This window comes from Amblyraja radiata, chromosome 7 (assembly GCF_010909765.2).
Source record: "Amblyraja radiata isolate CabotCenter1 chromosome 7, sAmbRad1.1.pri, whole genome shotgun sequence".
Taxonomy (NCBI): Eukaryota; Metazoa; Chordata; class Chondrichthyes; order Rajiformes; family Rajidae; genus Amblyraja; species Amblyraja radiata.
The window spans coordinates 28979017-29000503 of record NC_045962.1 but is presented as its reverse complement, the minus strand read 5'-3'; the positions used below and the strand labels follow the sequence as shown (position 1 = coordinate 29000503).

The 21487-nt window shown below is 41.0% G+C and overlaps 1 protein-coding gene across 5 annotated transcripts in view; it reads right to left on the bottom strand.

Annotated features, from left to right (window-relative positions):
- The window catches only part of ubr3 (ubiquitin protein ligase E3 component n-recognin 3), a 188320-nt gene that overhangs the window by 69924 nt on the left and 96909 nt on the right, over positions 1 to 21487 (bottom strand). For all 5 annotated transcript variants that reach the window (XM_033023993.1, XM_033023989.1, XM_033023990.1 and 2 more), the window contains 3 exons: positions 8205 to 8354; positions 4846 to 4979; positions 7 to 117 (listed from right to left, as the gene is read on the bottom strand). In XM_033023993.1, the coding sequence (XP_032879884.1) occupies positions 7 to 117; positions 4846 to 4979; positions 8205 to 8354 (395 nt within the window). The remainder of the gene's footprint in view (positions 1 to 6; positions 118 to 4845; positions 4980 to 8204; positions 8355 to 21487) is intronic.

Genomic DNA, 21487 nt, shown 5'->3' with positions numbered 1-21487 from the left:
ACTCACCCTCAATGATTCCATGTAAGACTTATGGCAGTCGATATGTAAAGTATGTCCACAGGTCTGAACATATACTCCACCTTCCCAGCCAATGGAGATGGACTGTAGGCAGGAACTCTAAAAGAATAGTAGACTAACATTAAAGCTTTGTTTTGCGCTTCAGCAATAGTAATTATAAATTAAATCTGGAAGCAAAAAAAGTTAGTTAATCTGATAATGAACTCAATTCACAAGGAGAGAGTGTGATGAAAGGTATTTATGGAACATAGAGTATCGAATAATACTGCACAGGAACAGGCCCTTCGATCCGCAATACCTAGATACAGATACAGATCTGCCGCGTACAGAGCATTCTGCTCGTAATAAAAGCTTCTAAAAAAATAGAAGCCCATTTGTAATAAAACAATTAAATCTTGGTTAAAACAGTAAAATATTTTATTTACTAAGGGCCATTATTTCGTCTTCTTGAACTTAGCTATATATAGATAATTACTTTCCAAATTCACTTTTTCTGAGCATCAATCCAAAGATTGATCTCGGCCAGCAAATAAATATAATCACAAAGAAGACACGCTTTCTTGGAAGTTTGAAGAGATTTGGCATGTCACAGAATACTAACAAAATGGGACAGATGAATGGAGAAATAATCCTGACTGGTTACATCATGGCCTGGTACAGCAATTCCAATACACAGTAATGCAAGAGGCTACAGAGAGTGGTGGTCCATCAAAAGTGCTAGGTCCATCATGGGCACAGCCCTCCCCAGATCAAAAGAATCCACAATATGCTGCTTCAAGAAGGCAGCATGCATCATCAAGGATCCCCACTATCTCAGCCATGCTTTCTTCTCACTGCTACTGCTGGGCAGGAGGGGAAGAAGTCTGAAGCCACACACCACCAGATTCAGGAACAGCTCCTTTGCTACAACTATCGGGTTCTTGGATCGACCCCCACAGCCCTCATCCTATCTCGGCCACAGAACACTACAGCTCACTTCCTGCATCAGCATGGATTTGTTTTCTACCAATGTCTTATTTTTTTGCATTGTCTTTTTTTCTTTTTGTGTGTAATGTACATGTAACTTATGGTTTTGTGTGTTGCTGAATCTATGTGCCTGTGATGCTGAAGCATCGTACCTCTTCCTCACCATACCTCTGCATCTGGCAATAAGTGACCTTGACAAGTTAGAATTTAAAAAAAGCTCTATCTGATTGGAGGTCAGAACATGTGCAATAAATTGTACAGATTAGATGCAAAAATTGTTTTTTGTTTGTCAAACAGTAATGGTACATTTTATAATCAACGGGTCGAGGTAAAATGGAAATATGATTCTGCATTCAAGATATACAGAAACTTTCCATGCTCTAACAAAGTTGTTCGTTCCAGAAGTGCACCAATTTACCATTTTCGTTCATATCAATTACCATTTTGACTACATTTCAATAAAACTTCCAATCAGCACTGAATAATAGACAATGTTCTGCTATTAACTTTAATTATCAAAAGTTAATCTGATGTCTTTCTGATCTCCCCAGCCAAATTTTATTCAATTGCTAGTGTTCAAAAGTGTAAAAGTGCTGATCAAATTCAGAACAATATCCAAGGATGACTTATTTCTTCTCATCAGACATTTGGCATGAATTTGGGAAGTGAAAACCTTGTGAAACTGTCTTGTTATATATATTTAGATGCAATGCCAATTAAATACTGCAGAAGAGGAACACGCTCCTATGAGTGGAAACTACTTTACCCCATCTTTTCTTCCTTCCTTCCTTCCACGTGCAGGGATGAGGGAAAAAAATGACATCTTCACAAAGTGCTGGAGTAACTCGGCGGGTCAGGCAGTATCTCTGGAGAACAATATAGGTGACATTTCCGATTGGGTGACGTTTCTAATCGGGACCCTTCTTCAGACTGAAGGGGCTCGACCCAACACATCACCTAACCATGTTCACCCATAGATGCCATTTGATGCGTTGAATTACTTCAGCATTTGTGTATCTTTTCTTCTCCGTAGAATGTCACCTTGTCGTGGTGGAGAAGCTTGTGTGGACCTTTCGTGTTTGTTTTATAGGTCTGCACAAAACTTGAGAATCTTCAATTTACAACAGAAGTCTTTAATGCTTTACTTAATGCTGGCAGCAAGACTACTCAAAATGGCTGCAACCACACACTGTCTACAGACAGGATAAACTATATACCAAACATCTCTCTTTGTCCTGTGCAGTGCCACCTGCTGCACGGGAGGAGCAACGCGTCATCCCACCCCACACAGTCCACCAAACATCACATTCCCCCTTTCCAGTTTGAATGGCTCCATTTAGCTGGACCTCGCTTCACTCTTTTTTCCCCATCCTTTTTTGCTTCACAACTCTTGCTAAAGGCTCAGAATCAACAGAGGTTTTGTCAGTGTTCTCTTTTGAATATATATCAGTATTTGCTTTATCTGTATTCTGTTATTTCTCCACTTGACTGAAGTTTTTCTCGGCGCTTGTCAGCGTTTTGGATGCGAACGCGATTGGTTCTTCCTTGCCATTCGGCGCCATTTGTGAGAATACAGCTCCAAGACCATACGGCAATGCATCGGCGGCCAGCGAGATCGGATTTAATGGGTCATAGTGGACCAAACGCGTCATAGTGTACCAAACACTCTTTGGGCCAGTGCCATTCAATGTCCTGTTTTCGCAGGTTATTCTCGCACTTGCTGACCATGTTGCAATCCGTGGTCGATGACAATGCCATTGTTGATCCACCGTAGATCAAGGAGTTCATGTCAAGCTTGAAAGCATGGATCCGGTCGATGGCGCACAGGGATGTACCTTCTTTACCAACGACGATCAGCGGCAACATCTGTGTCATACCATTACAGGAAACGGTGACGGTGCATTTGCCTTCCGTGGGAATGGGCTGTCGTCCGTATCCGAAAAGGCGGATGTTGGCCGGTTTCAGTTTCGGCGATCCGATCCTCTCCCAGATGTCCTGACCCACCAGCGACACAGCCGCACCAGTGTCCACCTGGAACTGTAGATCGACGTTCGAGACCCGCAACTAAAATCCTCGTCTTGTCGTTGATCGTAGACACACCGAGCACTTCAATAGGAATGGTCTTCGCGATTTGATCGACTGTGTTTTGTGCTTTCTTGCCCTTTCTCAGCTTTCCTACGGATTGACACACTGCCTGGAGATGACCTTTTCGGTAACAGGCATAACAAACGGACTTGATATACGGGCACTCACGGTGATGATGAGCAGTCGAACCGCACCGGTAGCAGGGTTTCAATCCTCCCCCCACAGAGGAAAGGCTCTTCTGAAACTGTCCCACCTTCTCTGGATTTGCTCTGGGTCAATCAACTGGTTTCTGGCGTTGCGGACGAGTCTGACGAACTGTATGCACCTCCTGAGGGAACTTTGACGCTGTTTCGCCAGCCATTTTGTGCAGTTCTTTACTCAGCAGCTTGGCCATCTTAGCACACTACAGCACATTCTTCAATGAGGCATCCGAATCCTTGAGAATCGCCTGCTGGATGAATGCGTGCCTGCAGCCCATCACCAGTCTATCCTGCAAAGCATTGTCTTGGCACTTTTCGCAGCATTGAGTTTTTAAATCACATGCCTTTGCCTTGGTGCGAAGTTCGGCAAGAAATTCGGTAATCGATTGCCCTTCCTGTTGCACCGTCCTGTAGAAATCAAGGCGAGCTGCGAGGAAATTTCGACTTTCTTCGAAATGCAGCTGCAAAGCCGTTGTGATTTCAGCATATGAGGCTTCAGTTACTTCATTTGTAAGTAAATTTTGAAGCAGTGCAAAAGTTTCTGGAGACATTGATGAACACAAGAGAGCCTTCTTCCTCTGGTCAGTCGTAATTACCATACTTTCAAAATAAAACTCAGCGCACATTAAATACGACGACCACCTTTCTCGCTTGGGATCGAAATGATCGAATTGCCAAGACATGTTTGTTTGAGTTCTGTTTTTTTTTTTAAATAAAAAAATAAATTAAAAAAGGCTCTTATCTGGGTCTTTGGACGCAAACCGAAGTATCCCACTCCTGACACCACTTTCGTGTTCGTTTTCTAGGTCTGCACTAAACTTGAGAGTTTTCAATTTACAACAGAAGTCTTTAATGCTTTACTCAATGCTGGCAGCAAGACTACTCAAAATGGCTGCAAACACACACTGTCTACAGACAGGATAAACTATATCCAAAACATCTCCCTTTGTCCTGTGCAGTGCCACCTGCTGCATGGGAGGAGCAATGGGTCCTCCCACCCCACACAGTCCACCAAACATCACAGGACCCAAGATCCTGAGAGCGATGCCGTCTGGTGCTATGCTCCTGGGAGGGCCACCCATGGCGGTAAGGTCGAGGGGGAGGTCTCTGACAAAGAGCAATCCAACCAAGACCTCAACGGTGGAACAGGCGGAGGACGATGGCTGACCTTAGTGGAGCGTCACAACGGCTGGGAAAGCAGATGAAGGCTGCAGCAGAAAAGGGTCTCCGGTCGTCTTGGACTCCATGCCACAAGATCCTGACCCAGATCTGTCAAGGACTGTGGGGTGGCTGTCTGTGCACCAGTCTCCCCACGTTAAACAAAGTCACACACAGGCATCCTCCATATAGAGAATAGCACCCTGGAGACACCCATGGTCAGCCATGACCGAAGGGGGCCTAAGTATACAAATCTGAAGTTGTTTATGACTCTAACATCTTCGCAGTGTGCCCATCTTATATCAACATAATGGCTTTATGTCGCAATTCTCACTGAAAACTATAATTTTATACTCTAATATAATTGAAACATGGAAAATGTGGGTGATTTGTTTTTGTCTGAAAAAGATATATTTACGTCTTTGAAATGTCGTTGCAAATCTGTTATTCTGACATCGTATGCGGTTCCACAGGTATCCTCAGGGTAAATCTGTTCTTCATCACTGGTTGGTAATTTCTTTGGTTCAGTGCTTCTACGACGGTGGCCAAGGACTGTAACAAATCAATGCTTTTTCATAAATGTCATATTAAAATATAATAAAATTGCTTTATATTTTAGTCCTTTCTACTGCACAGGCAACTTCTAAATAACCAATGATGAAAAATCAGCAAAAGCAAAATCCATCATTTCAAAAAAAGCAAATGAAGAAAGTCTAATTGAAGGTTTCAGGCAGCAGCAGATAAAATCTAATAATATTTAAAATAAATAAAATAAATATTTCAGCAACAGCCAAAATAATATTTACAATTCTATCTATTTATTCTGTTCCAATTTTCCAGGAATATATTTATATCAACATTTAAACTAAATACAAAAACCAAATCCCAGCAACTTTCAAAAGCTTTCTATATCTATCTCTCTATCTATCCATCCATCCATATCCATATCTATTATTATATACTTAAAAGTCTGATCTTGTATGTGGATGTATTTATTTGTGTGCGTATTTGTTTGTGTATAATCACTTCTCGAAAAAACGACGCGCTAACGGTAAAATTTTCATGAATTCCGATAGAGATTTATCCCGTGGACTCTGAAATCGCCTCATCTCAAAATTTCATGCATTATTTCTCGAGTTATTAATCAAAATGTTCAAAAATAAAAAAAACTTGGAAAAAAATAACTACTTATTCCCTGTGCGTACAGCTGTGACGTCACAATGGGATAGTAGCCCTGCTCACAACATTGTTGCTATCCAAGTACACTGAGTCCTGCTAGCCCTAGCAAGTGCAAATGCATTTTTTTTTAAAGACACGGTACACTGAGTTCTGCTAGCTAGCAAGTGCAATTGCATTTTTTTTAAAGTTTAAAAATGAGGGAGGGTGAATAAAGCGAAATGAGCAGCCCCTGCGTAGTTGTCGGCTATGGGTGAGTGCATTGGGGAACGGGTTGAGTTGGGGGACCAGGCCTCCCGTGTGACAGGGACCCAATGGGTCCCCCTTGGTCTAGTATAACTATAAATCTCTGATCTTGGATGTGTACTTATTTGTTTGTGTGTAATCATATCTCGAAAAAACGACGCACTAACGGTAGCATTTTTACATATTCCGATAGAGATTTATTCTGTGTAGTCCAAAATCGCCTTATCTCAAATTTTCATGCATTATTTCTCGGTATTAATCAAAATGTTAAAAAATCTCAAAAAACAGTTGTCGGCTATGGGTGAGTGGTGGAATATTGCGTTGGGGAGCGGGTTACGTTGGGGGACCAGGCCTCCCATGTGACAGGGATCCAACTACTATTAAAAGTCTCATCTTGTCTGTCTGTCTGTGAGATCAGGGAACTACGCCAAAACGGTACACAATAGCATGAAAATCTTTGCAGAATCTTCCTGAACTTTTCCCCATGGTCGTTAGTATCAAGTTTCACATCACATTTGATGCTATATTTCACGTTATTGATATTTAAAATTTTTAAAAGGCCAACTTTGAAAATAATAACTGCTTGTGAGTGGGAGTCTTCTAGCAGCTTCCAGTGATGATGTCACAATGGCATCTCACAGTCCGCCAATCACAATGGGATCTCATTTACACAAGCTGCCGTGAAGATTCCGAAAATGACCTCACAATGTGATCTTTGCTACCAATACATAAGCTATGAGAGTTGACGGATTGGGGGATGGGATGAGAAGAAATGTTATTTAAACATTGTCTTTAGTGGGGGAGTGCGAAAGGGAAGGGGAGAGGGAGGGAGTAACTGAGAGTAGGGAAAAGGAGAGGGAGAGGAGACAGAGAGACAACGGGATCAGCAGCTTCAAGGGGGAGTAAGGAGAGTGTGACATTTTTACCCCCCCCCCCACGTGGGAAGGATTGATTGGCTCAAGGGAGCGCCGCCCAAAAGTCGAGTCGATTCATTGGCTCCGGGAAGCGGAGACTGACCCCCCTCCCCCCCACGTGGGAAGGATTGATTGGCTCAAAGGAGCGCTGATGCCAATCGAAAAGTAGAATCCATTCAATGGCTCTGGGAAGCACCGACTGCCCCACCCCCACACGTGGGAAAGATTGATTGGCTCAAGGGAGCGTCGACGCAGACCCAAATGTCGAGTCCATTCATTGGCTCCGGGTTGCGTCGATTGCCTCCTCCCCTCCTCAAGTGGGAAAGATTGATTGCGTTGGGGGGAACGGGTTGCGTTGGGAAAGGGGTGAGTGGTGAAACGGGTTGCATTGGGGAAACGGGTGAGTGGTGGAATATTGCTTTGGGGAATCGGGGCCCAACAGGGGTAGGGAGGGGAGAGGGATTATGGAGGGTGGGAGGGAGTGAATGAGGGTAGGGGAAAGGAGAGGGAGCGAATGGTGAAGGAGGTAGTGGAGGAGGGGAGGTGGTGAGGGGAGAGAAGAGGGAGGATGAAGGGGAGGGGGAGGGTGTGTTGGGGGTGAGGGGAAATAAGCCGCGCCTGCGCAGTTGGGGGCTACGGGTGAGTGGCGGAATATTGTGTTGGGCAAATGGGTTCGTTGGGGGAACGGGTGATTGGCTACGGAAGGCGCCTGTCTCTGGGATGAGCGCCGACGACGCGTTCGGGGACCAGCCCTCCCATGTTGGGGGACGGGGCCCAACGGGTCCCACTTGGTTTAGTACTATATAAAACTCTTGTAATATAGGAGCATGGCCGATGGTACTCAGTTGACTCAAGCTCACAAATGGGCTTCACAGCATTAGTACCCATTCAAGAATGACCATCAGATTAAGTGGGCCACAAATATAGTTACTCGTTCTGCACTTTCTACAGCAGAGACCAGCACAACCAGACTTTAAACAAACAAGAGCCATGAATAAAGCCATTTCCACGAAGATGGGAACAAAAATAACTGAACAATATAATTTAATTTCAAAATGTTGACCTGTATAGAAGTTGTAGATAATGGATATAATTTAAAATAATTATTAATATTGAGCAATCTTGATTAAACATCAACAATGAAAGTCCTTTCAAGATAAGAGAAATTAGATTTGGCGTACCATTCTGAATCATTGTGTCACTCTCTGACCTTTATATCAAATGCTTTAGGAGTATTAAACAAAATCAGCTTCGGGGATGGAAGCATTGCATGGAATACAGCAGTTATTCTTTCGAAATCATGTGTCATAATTTAAGACGCTACATGCAGGAGGAATTTACCACAAGAGTACAGCATATGCAGAGCCAAACTATAATGAAATATTCTTACCATTTAATTTATTTAAATATACTAACTGATAAGTACAAATAAAATAGTTACCAGATGAAGCCTGCAATAGAACCACTAATCCAGTAGGTCTTTCTTCTGTCGATGGGCCACTTTGTCCACAAATGACACAGTCATACACCGTTTCTGAATCCTGCCTTTCTGACGATCCTATGTCCATGGCAACATCATTGTCAGGTGATTCTGAAAGAATAGCCATTCAAATAAGGAAGAGAACAGCAGTGTAATACAAACTTTAGAATATTATATGGTGCCTAGTAAGCTGCATCATCAGAATAAAAACATTACGTCTTCCATTTTGGTTCATGAAGAAAATCTGCAACAATTGTTTTTATTCTGTTCTAAATATGTTCTAGGATTCAACTTAAAAATGGCACACCACAGGGGCGTCACAACGGTGGAGTTGCTGCCTTACAGCGCTTGCAGTGTTGGAAACCTGGGTTCGATTCAGACTACGGGTGTTGTAGAATAGAATAGAATGCCTTTTATTGTCGTTCAATCAGCTTGGTTTGAACGAAATTGCATTTTCTACAGTCTTACATTACAAAAAAAAAAACAAGACCCACACTTAACACCGTTTACATAAACATCCATCACAGTGGATCTCCAACATTTCCTCACTGTGATGGAAGGCAAAGTCTTATCTCTTCCCTTTGTTCTTCTCCCGCGGTCCGTCAGTCCAACTGCAGCGTCGAGGCGAACTGGGGCTCCGATGTTAGAGGTCCCGGCGGACGATGGTAAGTCCTGTGGCCGTTTAAGCCACGGCGGGCGATGTTAGGCCCCGCTCCGAGTCCTTTAAACCCCGCAATTCCAGTGAGAGAAGTTGCCGTTGTGGGAGCTCCGAAAAGCGGTCTCCCATCAGGGACCTGCGAGCTCCCGATGTTCCTGTCCACCGGGCCTGCGGCCGGAGCCTCAGAAGCTCCGAAGTCGGGTCGCAGCCGAGCGCCACCACAGCTCTCCCCGCTCCAAAGTCGGCCAGCTCCGCGATGTCAGTTCCGCAGGCTCCGCGACTGGAGCTCTCAGGTTAGTCCCGGCCGGAGGCCGCCGCCGACTCCACGATGTTAGGCCCAACGACATCGGAGACCCGACAGGGAAAAAGTCGGGTCCCCGTACAGGGAAGAGACTAACGGTTTCCCCCACAACCCCCCCCCCCACCCCCCACAAATACACAGCTACAAAAAATAATAAAGACTAGAGTCAAGACATACATTTAACGAGTCAAAAATAGAAAAAAAGACAGACTGTAGTCAAGCCTCTGCTGAAAGGCACCGCCACACTAACACTATGTCTGTACGGAGTTTGTACGTTTTCCCCCTGACCGCATGGGTTTACTCCGAGGTCTTGGGTTTCTTTCCACACTCCAAAGACGTACAGGTATATAGGTTAATTAGGCTTGGTGTATGTGTAAATTGTCCCTTGTGTGTGTAGGATAGTGTTAATGTGCGGGGATCGCTGGTCGGCGCGGACGCGGTGTGCCAAAGGGCCTGTTTCCGTGCTGTATCGCTAAAACTACAACTAAAACTAAGATCAATTATTTGATTCATTGTTCAGAAGGTAATGTCGATTTTACAATGCAAAATCGAAGAATACAATCATCATCGTTATTTTTTTGCATATCTTTCATTCATTGTTCTATTTCTCTCTGCATCATCGTCTATATCTCTCGTTTCCTTTTCCCGTGACTTTCAGTCTGAAGAAGGGTCTCGACCGGAAACGTCACCCATTCCTTCTCTCCAGAGATGCTGCCTGTCCCACTGAGTTAGTCCAGCTTTTTGTGTCTATCTTCGAAGAATACAATTAATAGCTTTAGAACATGAAATGACAGGTCCTTCGGACCATGGTTTCTGTGCCAAACATAATGCCAGATTAAACGAATCTCTCTGCCTCCATTCCCTGAATATCCATTTGCTAGCCTCATAACAATTTTTTCCTCTAAAATACTTCCAAAAAAATATATCGTTCACCAGACTGGTTGTATTTATCCTCAGTATTTTTTCCAGACCCAAATATTAAACATCCCCATCTGTACATGTTTGCCGTGCAACCATGTAGAAATTGGAAGCACCGAGATGTTTTGTGCAATTGAGTTTGAAACATTTTCTACAGCTAGGAATGTCAAGGGTGACATATAGCGTTGCGATATGATGAACAATAAATGTTTCCAGTATAAGTGCATAAACATAATCACATCTGGAATTAGTTTTAAATATTAGAATATTTCCATACTGTAGTGTTCTATTTCCATAATTCTATTTCCATAATGTAGTTAGAATTCTCTCCCTGACTCACTCAAAAAATAATTATATAGTTACTTTAAAGCAAAATTTAAACTTTTTGCCTGATTTCACCAGACTAAAATAGTTAGCTGTTAAGAGTCAAACAGCAAGGAAACAGTCCCTTCCGCCGAACTTGACCATGCCCACCAAGACGCACATCTACACTAGTCCCACCTGCCTGCGTTTGACCTATATCCCTCTAAACCTTTTCTATCCATGTACCTGTCCAAATGTCTTTTAAATGTTGTTATAGCACCTATCTCAACTACCTACTTTGGCATCTTGTTTCATATATCAACTACCCTCTGTGCGAAAAAGTTGCCCCTAAGGTTCCCACCAAATCTTTCCCTTCACACCTTAAACCCATGTCCTCTGGTTCTTGATTCCCCTACTCTGGCAAAAGAGTCTGTATATCTACGTTATCTATTCCCGTCATAATCTTATACACATTGATAATATCACACTGCGCTCCTCATAGCCTGCCCAACCTCTCCCTATTGTTCAGGTCCTCAAACCCTGACAACATCACTGTGTTTTTAAGATAAAATTTGATTTTTTAAAACACTCTTGTCAAGGAAGCTAATATATAACAAAGATGATATGCTGATGGATACTCTATCCAATGTAGAATTTTAGTGGCATTTACATGAAAGATAGCGTTCTTGAGGCCAATTTCTGGACTACTAATCACATTGACCGTGGAGAAATGCAAAGCCTGCCATTTATAACTTGTCCAGATAACCAAAACCAAAATGAAAAACATACAAAAGTTGTTCACCAATAATGTTTCATGCCAAAAATGAAACACTGGGTGATTTAAAGGAAAGAAACTTCAAGAGTTGGAAATAAAACCAGAAAATGCTGGAGATTGACACAGAAAAGAGAAGTGTCTCGTGTCAATGATTCTTCACACAAACCAGATACTGATCTGAAACACTAACTGTTTCTCTCTCCACATGTATTGCTTTACCTGCTGAGAATCTCTAGCATAACTTTGAACCATATATAATTTTATATTGGCTCTCAAATAAAAAAATGTTAATAAAACAATTTTTTACTGATCAGTTAATGGTTTTTTAATTGGGACCATCAGCCCAAAAGAGCAGTTACAAAATTCTAAAGAGGTACAATGAAACTCAATTAGCATTCACCTTTCTTACTCATGCATTTAAAATGATCTGGTGCCTTAACAACATGCTACTACTAGGCAACAAACTATTGCTGGCATCTTTCATTTTAAATCAGTCCTATGAAAAGAAAATTAGGAATGAGCAGGACTAGGGCTAAACATAGCTGCCAGGGACAGTATATCCTGACTGACTCATTTCTAATCCTCTTGTATGTGATGTCTGTTAACACATGTTAAGAAGAAATAATCCCTAAGGTTTTAACCAATTTCTGATAGCTTTATAAATGAACCTTTTTTTTTTTTAAATCAGCAAATTAAGTTTTGCATGTCTTGATCTTTAAAGGTGAATGGCTCTGCCATACTCTCTGGCAAAGCAGCATTTAAAATGTAACAGTTAATAATGGGGTTTTTTAAGATACACAAAACATCCAAGCTTTCGTACAAAAGCTGCTTGAGTTATACAATTTCTATTTAGGCTAACAAAATGGGTTCTTCACTCCAAATGATGGACAATGTTTCTGACTCCTGACAAATTTGAAGTGAATTCCAACTGGCATGAATGAAAAGTAACTTAGCCAAGGCGAATGTTTAAGTTGGATTAAGATCAAATTGATTTATGTACCTTATGTACAATTAACAGAAAGCCTTCAGTCATTCAAAAGTAAAAAAATAACCAGATGGCAATCTAATTTCATGTAAGCAAAAGTAATCAGAAAATGTTTTGCTAATAATTTAACAGCAGCAAGTAAATTGTGAAGCAAATTAGAATTGTACAAAGCATACATCTAGGACACTGTCATAATCTAACAATCTATCACTAAACCATTATAATCTAATCTAAAATAATCAGAAAGTAATTTGTTCTTAAACATGTAAATACATATACATTTAGTGGGGAGAAGCACAGCACCTGAAACCCTGTCTAATTTTCTGTCAGGGTCTACACACATTCATTTATTTTCATATTTGCATCTTACATAAATGGTCACTAGCCACTACATGAATACATGTCCAACAGAAAATAATGTTTAGTTTAGTTATTAATGTCACATGCACTGAGGTATGCCATCCAGTTGTATGTTTTGTGCTATCCAGTTAGTGAAAAGACTACATAATTACAATCAAGCCGTGCACAGTGTACAGATAGGATAATGGGAATAACATTTAGGGCAAGATAAAGTCCAGTAAAGTCCATTTAAAGATACTCAGAGAGTCTCCAATGAGGTAGATCAGGATCACTCGTGCATCTAAACATAATTTAACAATATTGAGGCTAGTTTGCCTAATAATAGCTGGGAAGAAACTGTCCCTGAATCTGGAGGTATGGGTTTTCACACTTCTTATCTCTTGCCTGATGGGAAATGGGGGAGCCGGGGCCAGCCTTAAGCCAATTGGACCAATTGCTCCCAATTGGGCCCCGCTCCTAAGGGGGCCCCATGCTAATTTTCCGTATTTCGTACGGAAATGCAATACGAATACGGAAATACGAATTTGCATTGTTAAATACGTTTTTTTTAAAGAAACAAACAAGATAATCATTACAACGAGTCACCCGCTGCACTGGCCATGAGACAAAAAGGATTTGTTAACTACCACTGTTAGCACTTGTTAACAGCCAGTAGTTAACACATAGTTATACAATGTGTCATCAATACATCGATCCACATTCCTCAGTGAATGTAATTGTGGTTTGACCAAGTATTAATGACGCCGCGTTCCTTTGAATAAAATTCACGGGAGTCCGTGATTTTTATTCAAAGGAATGCGGCGTCATTAATACTTGTTCAAAACACAATTACATTCACTGAGGAATGTGGTTCAATGTATTGATGACACATTGTGAGAATTGAGGGCTCCGGACCGCGAGCACGGGCTTCTTTTTGGTGTGCAGGTAAAGTCATTCACCTACCGACCCAAGTTGTGTCTCTCTGTCTTTCGCGCTCTCCCTCCTTCCCTCCCCCTCTCTCTCTTTCTCTCCCGCTCCCCATCTCGTCTCTCTCTCACTCCCGCTCTCTCTCACCCCCACTCTCTCTCACCCTGTCGCCTCGGCATTCCCGGAATCATTTCGCGTTTTGCGGTGACGGCTGCATCTGTGGTTCCTTTCTGTTGAGGGGGGGGGGGGGTACTCTCACCGACGAGTGTTCAGTTCAGTCTGAAGAAGGGTCTTCTCTCCGGAGTCGCTGCCTGTCCTACTGAGTTACTCCAGCTTTATGTCTATCTTCAATTTCAGAGTTAAATAAAAAAGCAGAGTGCTGGAGGAACTCAGCAGGCTAGGCGCCATCTGTGCAGGGAATGGATTAGGAGTTGTTTCGGGCCAGGGTTCTTCTTCAATAGGAAGGAACTGCAGATCAAAGACACTAGAGCAGATACTAGTATCTTTGCTGCAGATCAGGCATGATATTCTTCCGATTTAAATCGGAATTCCGATTTTATTGTTTTCCTATTTGTCATTTTTTTGTGCCCGATTATTTGGCGGCCAATCAACCGCTGTCTCTAAGGGGTTTGCGTCCAATCACCGATCAGCTTCCCTTAAAATTCCCGTCCAATCAAATTTTCTCCATTTGACTGGATGAGAACAGTCCCAACAACTGTCAAGAAGCTTAACCCCAATCAGTATATAGCAGCCTGCTTGAATAGCACCCTGTCATCTACCCAGAACATTTATCGCCTGCTCTACAGTGTTGTGATTGCAGTATGTACTATCTACAAAATGCACTGCCCATTACCCATGTTAATTGGACATCATCTTCCAATCCCATGACCTCTACCTCCAAGAACACTATCAGCAGACTCTCCTTCAAGTCACCCACCATCCCAACTTGGAAATGGATTCCTAGGCCTTCTGCATTATTGGATCCAAATCCTGAAACCCTCTGAGCAGAGGCACTATGGGGGTACGTTTAACAGAAGAACTGCAGCAGTTTGAAAGAATGATTCACCAGTGGCTTGCTGGCAACAAAAATGAATACAAAAAAAGCTTTTCCTTATAATGTATACTATTTCTTTGCAGAACATTTGAAAACTAAATACTCATCGTATCGAGAACATACCACGGCATCTAAACATAATTTAGCAATATTGAGGTAAGCATTTCAAAAAGGAATCACTTCAAAATAACATTACTACAAACCTGTGGCTGTAGAATGCAATTTCTTATGAAGGAATGTTGCACCTCAAAATTGGCACAAACCTGTAACATAATTTTAACTATAACAGCACCACTAAAGGTTAACTTCAAATGACTAAAATGTTTTCAATTTAATGAAATGATAACATTATTTATTTTGAAATGAAGGTCAAAGAGCAATTATGAAATTGCCAAGTACAGGCAGTAAATTATACCTATTACTAAAGCTATATAGTAGTGCCTCAGGCTGTTACAAAATGTATTATGACCGTGCCAATAATACATAATATGTTAGAAAATATTGAAAAAATATAAAATACCTGCGCCATAGAAGAAAGCCGACTTCAAATTACAATGTCATTTGTAATTAATAGCTTTGACATAAGTTACAAATATCCTGCCAAACTAAAACAATTAGTTTATTTATCTTCTTCCCCATTCCCTCCCACCCCTCCAGAGTTCAATTTTAACACTATGTCCAGTGGTAATTTTGCACATCGCTGCTAAATACTAGTATGTATCTTAACTGCCCATATCCATTTTTGACCTTGATAAAGTTAGTCTGCATCGTTTTGAAAAGGCAAGTTATATTGGTGCAAATATTATATTGATAGGCCTTAAAGCTATTTTATTGAAAAATTATTCTGGCTAGTGGTTCTTATAACAAAACACAGATCTTTGACTTAAAACTCTTTTGTGGGACAGGAGGAGGAACACTAAGTTCTACAAGAAAATCTATTAACAACTGTAGACTCCCCATTTTCCACTTTCCCACTATAAGACATTGCAACAAAAAAAGAATCTATGTTGCCGTAAATGAAAATGAGCAGACACAGATTGTTGGTGTCAAAGCTCTTTCATACCATCCCTGTAATACAGTAAAATGCCATTAATCTGGCATGTTCATGAAAGTTTGAGGCATTCATTGCACAAAAATATAAATCACACAGCATAATAGTAATGGTCAAGGAAATAGAGTGATATTGAGACAGTATCCTTTAATTGAAATGTTTTTCAACATGGTTTTTAACTGAGCTCTTAAACCACCAGTACCACGATCTCTGACACCTCTCTCCCCATTTTTTTAAATTTCTGTCTCCATCACAGGGGAGATTATCAACTGACATCTACTAACTCCCAAAGTTATTTGCACTACATTTTTTCCCACCCCTCATTTTACAAAGACCCTATCCCCTAATCTCAATTTCTGTCATGACACAATTCCTTGGTTCACATCCCTCCCCTGGTACTTTCCCCTACTGCCGCAGGAGATGCACCAGCTGTCCCTATATCTCCTCCTTCAGCTGCATCCGAGGATCACAACAGTCCTTTCATGTGAGACAGAGGTTCACCTGCACCTAACATCAGCTACTGCGCACCCCCCTTGTTATAATTATATTAACTGTTACTTGGGAATCAATAAATTACTTTATTCTATCCCTCTAGAAAACCTGCAATTACCAGAAAAAGACAAAATGTTGCAAGCTTCCCTGTGTGTACACCAACGTAAGTAATCTCAGAGTCTAACAACTCTTTGGAATCCATTAAAATATCCTTTTATTGTATGAAATAGCATCTTACATTCACAGCTGCTATTGATGATCCTGCATGTAAAACAAAACATTTTTTCCGTCACTGCCCACCAGGACACCCTGCATTCTTCCCTACCAATATATTACCCCTCATATTTTTCACAAATTCATACACAGAATTCTGCAAGTTCTTGTGATCCAGTAAGTATCAACTCAGTGTTCATTCTGACCATACCCCACTCCCTTCCTAGTCAACTTGACAATGCCTACAATATTTAAGTGATTCTGACTGGAGTTCAAAGAGTTTTTTTAATTCACAAGGAAGATTTGAGCATTGTTGACAAGGCCAGCATTTATTGCCAATCCCTGATTTATAAACTTGACAAATTGAAATAAATTGATCTTTGTCCTGACTGAGAGATGATTCCATTGAAAAAAACAAAATTCGGAGAAAATTGATAGGCTAGATGTCAAGAGGTTGTTTCACATGGCTTGAGAATGACCAAGATCTATGTTAGCAGCTGTGGATGCAAGATACTATTTCATACATACATAAGGAAATGTTATTGATTCCATAGAATCTGAGATCTTGCATTGCTGTACATGTAGGGAATATTTAATTATGTGTCAGTATATTTTGTCAGAAAGATTAAGGCATTTGGTTCTTCTCTTACAGCACAACCTCTTTTCACCTGTGAAATGTCGAGAGATGAATGGTTTGGTAAAATAATTCAAGAGAATAGGTACAGGTCCCCATTCCTTCTCTTCAGAGACGCTGCCTGTCCCACTGAGTTAATCCGGCTTTGTGTGCCTATCTTAGATTTAAACCAGCATCTGCAGTTCCTTCCAACACATACGGGTCCACAAATGTTTTTCCGGCAACTGGCGGTCCGGCACCTCCTTTAATACAGACAAAATGACAAAAACACACTTTTTTGGCAGGTATTTACTTTTGCTTCTAGCAGTCCATGGTGTTTTAGAGACACGGGAGGAGTGTAATTAGTGGGTCAGACGAGTATTGTTGTATCATTATTATGTGACCTTTATTGGTCCGGCAAAAATGGATAACACAGCAAAGCTCTTGAACCAAGGATGCCGGAAAATCAGTGGGGGACCTGCACTTGCCAGTTGACAGCAATTCGCAAGCATTCCACAATGGGAAGGATCTCTAACATTATTGTACTGTCTGACAAGTAGAGACAAGTAAGAAAGAGGCCTTCTTTTCACTCCTAAGCAAGGTGATATTGCAAGTGCCAAGTATTATCAGGCTGTTGTGCCTAGTTAGAAACATAAATGAGTTTCCAGCTGCCTTTTGGGAAATGAGGTGAAAGCCTGGGGCAGATGACAGCAAAGTACTAACAGTGGTACTGCCTCCAGGGAGCCACTATGACACGCACTGTTTAGTGTGGGAACATTTTTTCTTGCAATTGTAGACTACACCATAGTTAGCAATAATTGTCACATGTTTACCCAGCTAGCTTTTGACTTTCTTGAAACACTGCTGAAGGATCACGTTAAATTTTTTTTTTTTTAATCGAATAAAGGCTGACAATCTTTAAAATGTTAAATATTGGTATAGTGGCACAGTAAATCTTTCAGCAAAAGCATGTACAGGTTAGATTTGGCAAACTTTGCAAATAAGTGCAGAATAAGTAGTTGTGGGGAATGGTTCCCCAATTGTGAGAAAGTTTTGGAAAGTCAGAAAGTACATAATTAGCCACAGAACATCCAAATTCTATCCTGCAGTGTTTTTTTAAAGGCAGGTCCAAAGGAGGGGGTGCACGATGTGAACCGGCAGGATGTTGGTAATGTAGGACCCCACATTTGGTAATGTTTATATCTTAGGGAAGTGGATAGATTCTCACTTGACGCGGCTGAGTGACAATGACAGTTACATGGAATTATAGTTATTTGCCAATATCAGCCAATAATTGAATGCTTATAGGGCTGAATGCTGATCAGCTCATGTTAAATATGATTCCAACCACAAAGTGTTCTTTTTACTCAATTCCCATTAAGTTCGCTGTAACTAGGTTCCATGAGACCACGCACAGTTAAGCGCTACCTTGATATCAAGACGAGTCACTTTCACCACAGATGTACAAAGAACACTTTCTTATTTTTACGTTGACTAAGCAACAACCTGACAGTATTCCAACATTTCCTAAGCCTTTAGTTTGACAATCCCTGATATATCACCAACAATAGATCTTATTTGATCAGCATTAGAAGAACCATAGGAATATAAATTTATTATAATAGATGCATTAAAGTACTCCCACTGATCAATGATGCTAGTTATCATTATGTTTTAATATAAGTAACCAAACCTTCTCAGTACTCTTGGCTAGAGAATCCAAAGGTTCACTATCCTGTACACAAAATAAAATCTTTCTCATATTAACCTTGAAGGGCCAATCACTTATTTTAAGATGATCCGTAGTTCTACAAACTCTAGACTTGGGAAAAATCATCCCTGCATCTGTTCTGTCAAGCCCTATAAAAATGTTGCATGTTTCATTGAGATCGCTTATCAACTCTCCAAAACTCAATGGATTATAGCCCAGTTTGCTTATATGACAAACTTGTCTTCCCATGAATTAACCTGATGAACCTCACACCCACCATTGTAATTATATCCGTAATTAAACCAGAGCCTGACTGTTTACAGTATTCCAGATCACCAGAGTCCTGTCTAAAATGCAATGTCTTTCCTCTTATACACCAATAATGCTTTTGCGATAAAGGCCAATGTAGGATTTTCTTTCCTGATTGCTGTCACTTCCATGATTCATGCACAAAGCTACCCAAGATCCTTTAAAAAGGATCACCAACATCCTTTAAAAATTCTCATCTTTAAAAAAATATTCCTTTTTTTATGTGTTCTACCAATAGATGATTTTACATTTTTCCACATTAAATTCCATTTGATCTGTAATCAACCATTTGCCAGGCCTGTTCATATCTCCCTGCAGCCTCTGAACATCTGTCACATCACTCACTGGCACACAGCTCTTCATCATCAGCAAATTGTTTTCCCATCCCTCCATCCACCCAGATAGATGCCCTACCAAACATTACAATGAGCAACTTCGCCACCCCAAATCCCAACCATTTGATTATCATGTCAGAAACATTGAAATAAAATAATGTATAACTATAGTAAATTCCATTTATAATCCTCAGTTAATGAAAATGTCCGTGCCTGCAGGCACCGAGACTTCGATGACATTCAGGCAGGAGTTGGTAAATGGTGAGAAACGCAGCAATCAGCTCCAACATAATATCTCATTTATGTTCATTACCAAAACTATATTTCATCAAATATAAATAAGTGATTCTCCCCAAATGTCCCTCCTTTTACCATTCACTTGAGCTTTTCTCCTACCTCCATCAAACTACCTTACCCTCCTCCACCTCCCAAAAATGTATCTTCCAGTCATGGTTCAACATGGCCTGTATCAACTTTTCAGAGTCTTTCCATCTTTCTCACCAATGCTCATTTCTCGATGGCAATCACTCTTCAGGCTTCAGAACTTCTGAAATCATAATTCAGATTTTCAGGAAGACCCCAAGCCAAAAGTAGAATAAAAATATGAAAAAAGATCTAAAATGATCTCACATTATTTTCCCTTAATGCCCCATTCTAAAAACAGTTTCTCCAATTTCTCTCCGCTCCCAGGTTTTCACAATTTCTGCAGTATACTCCGTTCTCGAAAAGTCTGTTTTGCCACCTATCCAACCAGAACTTGTGATATTTTTTTAATTCCTCTATTTCTCTCTGTACAATATTTTTCACAACTATTTCTGAGTATATAACTTTTTCCTGTTGTTTTCTCTGTAATTTCCACATCATGCGTCATTGTTCCCTTGTCTTGCAAAATAGCCCCATTACTCTTTTGGTTTGTGACAAAAGTTATGTCATAAAAGTACATCCAAACAGTAATCCTTCGTAGTCCAGAGTTGTTTCAACATACTTGTGAAACCCAGCAGCAAGACACATTGTGTACTTGTAGTGAACATTTATTCTGCAATTCTTTCTGGATTGCTGTGATCAGTTTTATTTGTGCTTCAAGAATGTTTTTAACTATGTTTTTAACTAAGATGAGTTGAACAGGTACTTTGGATCTGTCTTCACTAAGGAGGACACAAACAATTGTCCTGATGTACTAGTGGCCAGAGGATCTGGTGTGACAGAGGAACTGAAGGAAATCCACATTAAGCATAAAATGGTGTTGGGTAGACCGATGGGACTGAAGGCTGATAAATCCCCAGGGCCTGATGGTCTACATCCCAGGGTACTGAAGGAAGTGGCTCTAGAAATCGTAGATGCATTGGTGATCATTTTCCAATGTTCTATAGATTCAGGATCAGTTCCTGCGGATTGGAGGGTAGCTAATGCTATCCCACTTTTTATGAAAGGCGGGAGAGAGAAACAGGGAATTATAGACCAGTTAGCCTGACATCGGTGGTGGGGAAGATGCTGGAGTCAATCATAAAAGATGAAATAGTGGCACATTTGGATAGCAGTAACAGGATGGTCCGAGTCAGCATGGATTTACGAAGGGGAAATCATGCTTGACTAATCTTCTGGAATTTTTTGAGGATATAACTAGGAAAATGGACAAGGGAGAGCCTGTGGATGTAGTGCACCTGGACTTTCAGAAAACATTTGATAAGGTCTCACATAGGAGATTAGTGGGCAAAATTAGGGCACATGATATTGGGGGTAGAGTGCTGACATGGATAGACAATTGGTTGGCAGACAGCAAACAAAGAGTAGGGATTAACGGGTCCCTTTCAAAATGGCAGGCAGTGACTAGTGGGGTACAGCAAGGCTCGGTGCTGGGACCACAGCTATTTACAATATACATCAATGATTTAGATGAATGGATTCAAAGTAACATTAGCAAATTTGCAGGTGACACAACGCTGGGTGGCAGTGTCACCTTTGAGGAGGATGCTATAAGAATGCAGGGTGACTTGGACAGGTTGGGTGAATGGGCAGATGCATATCAGATGCAGTGCATGTAGATAAATGTGAAGTTACCCACTTTAGTAGCAAAAACAGGAAGGCAGATTATTATCTAAATGGTGTCAAGTTGGGAAAAGGGGAAGTACAACGGGATCTGGGGGTCCTTGTTCATCAGTCAATGAAAGTAAGCATGCAGGTACGGCAGGCAGTGAAGAAAGCGAATGGCATGTTGGCCTTCGTAACAAGAGGAATTGAGTATAGGAGCAAAGAGATCCAT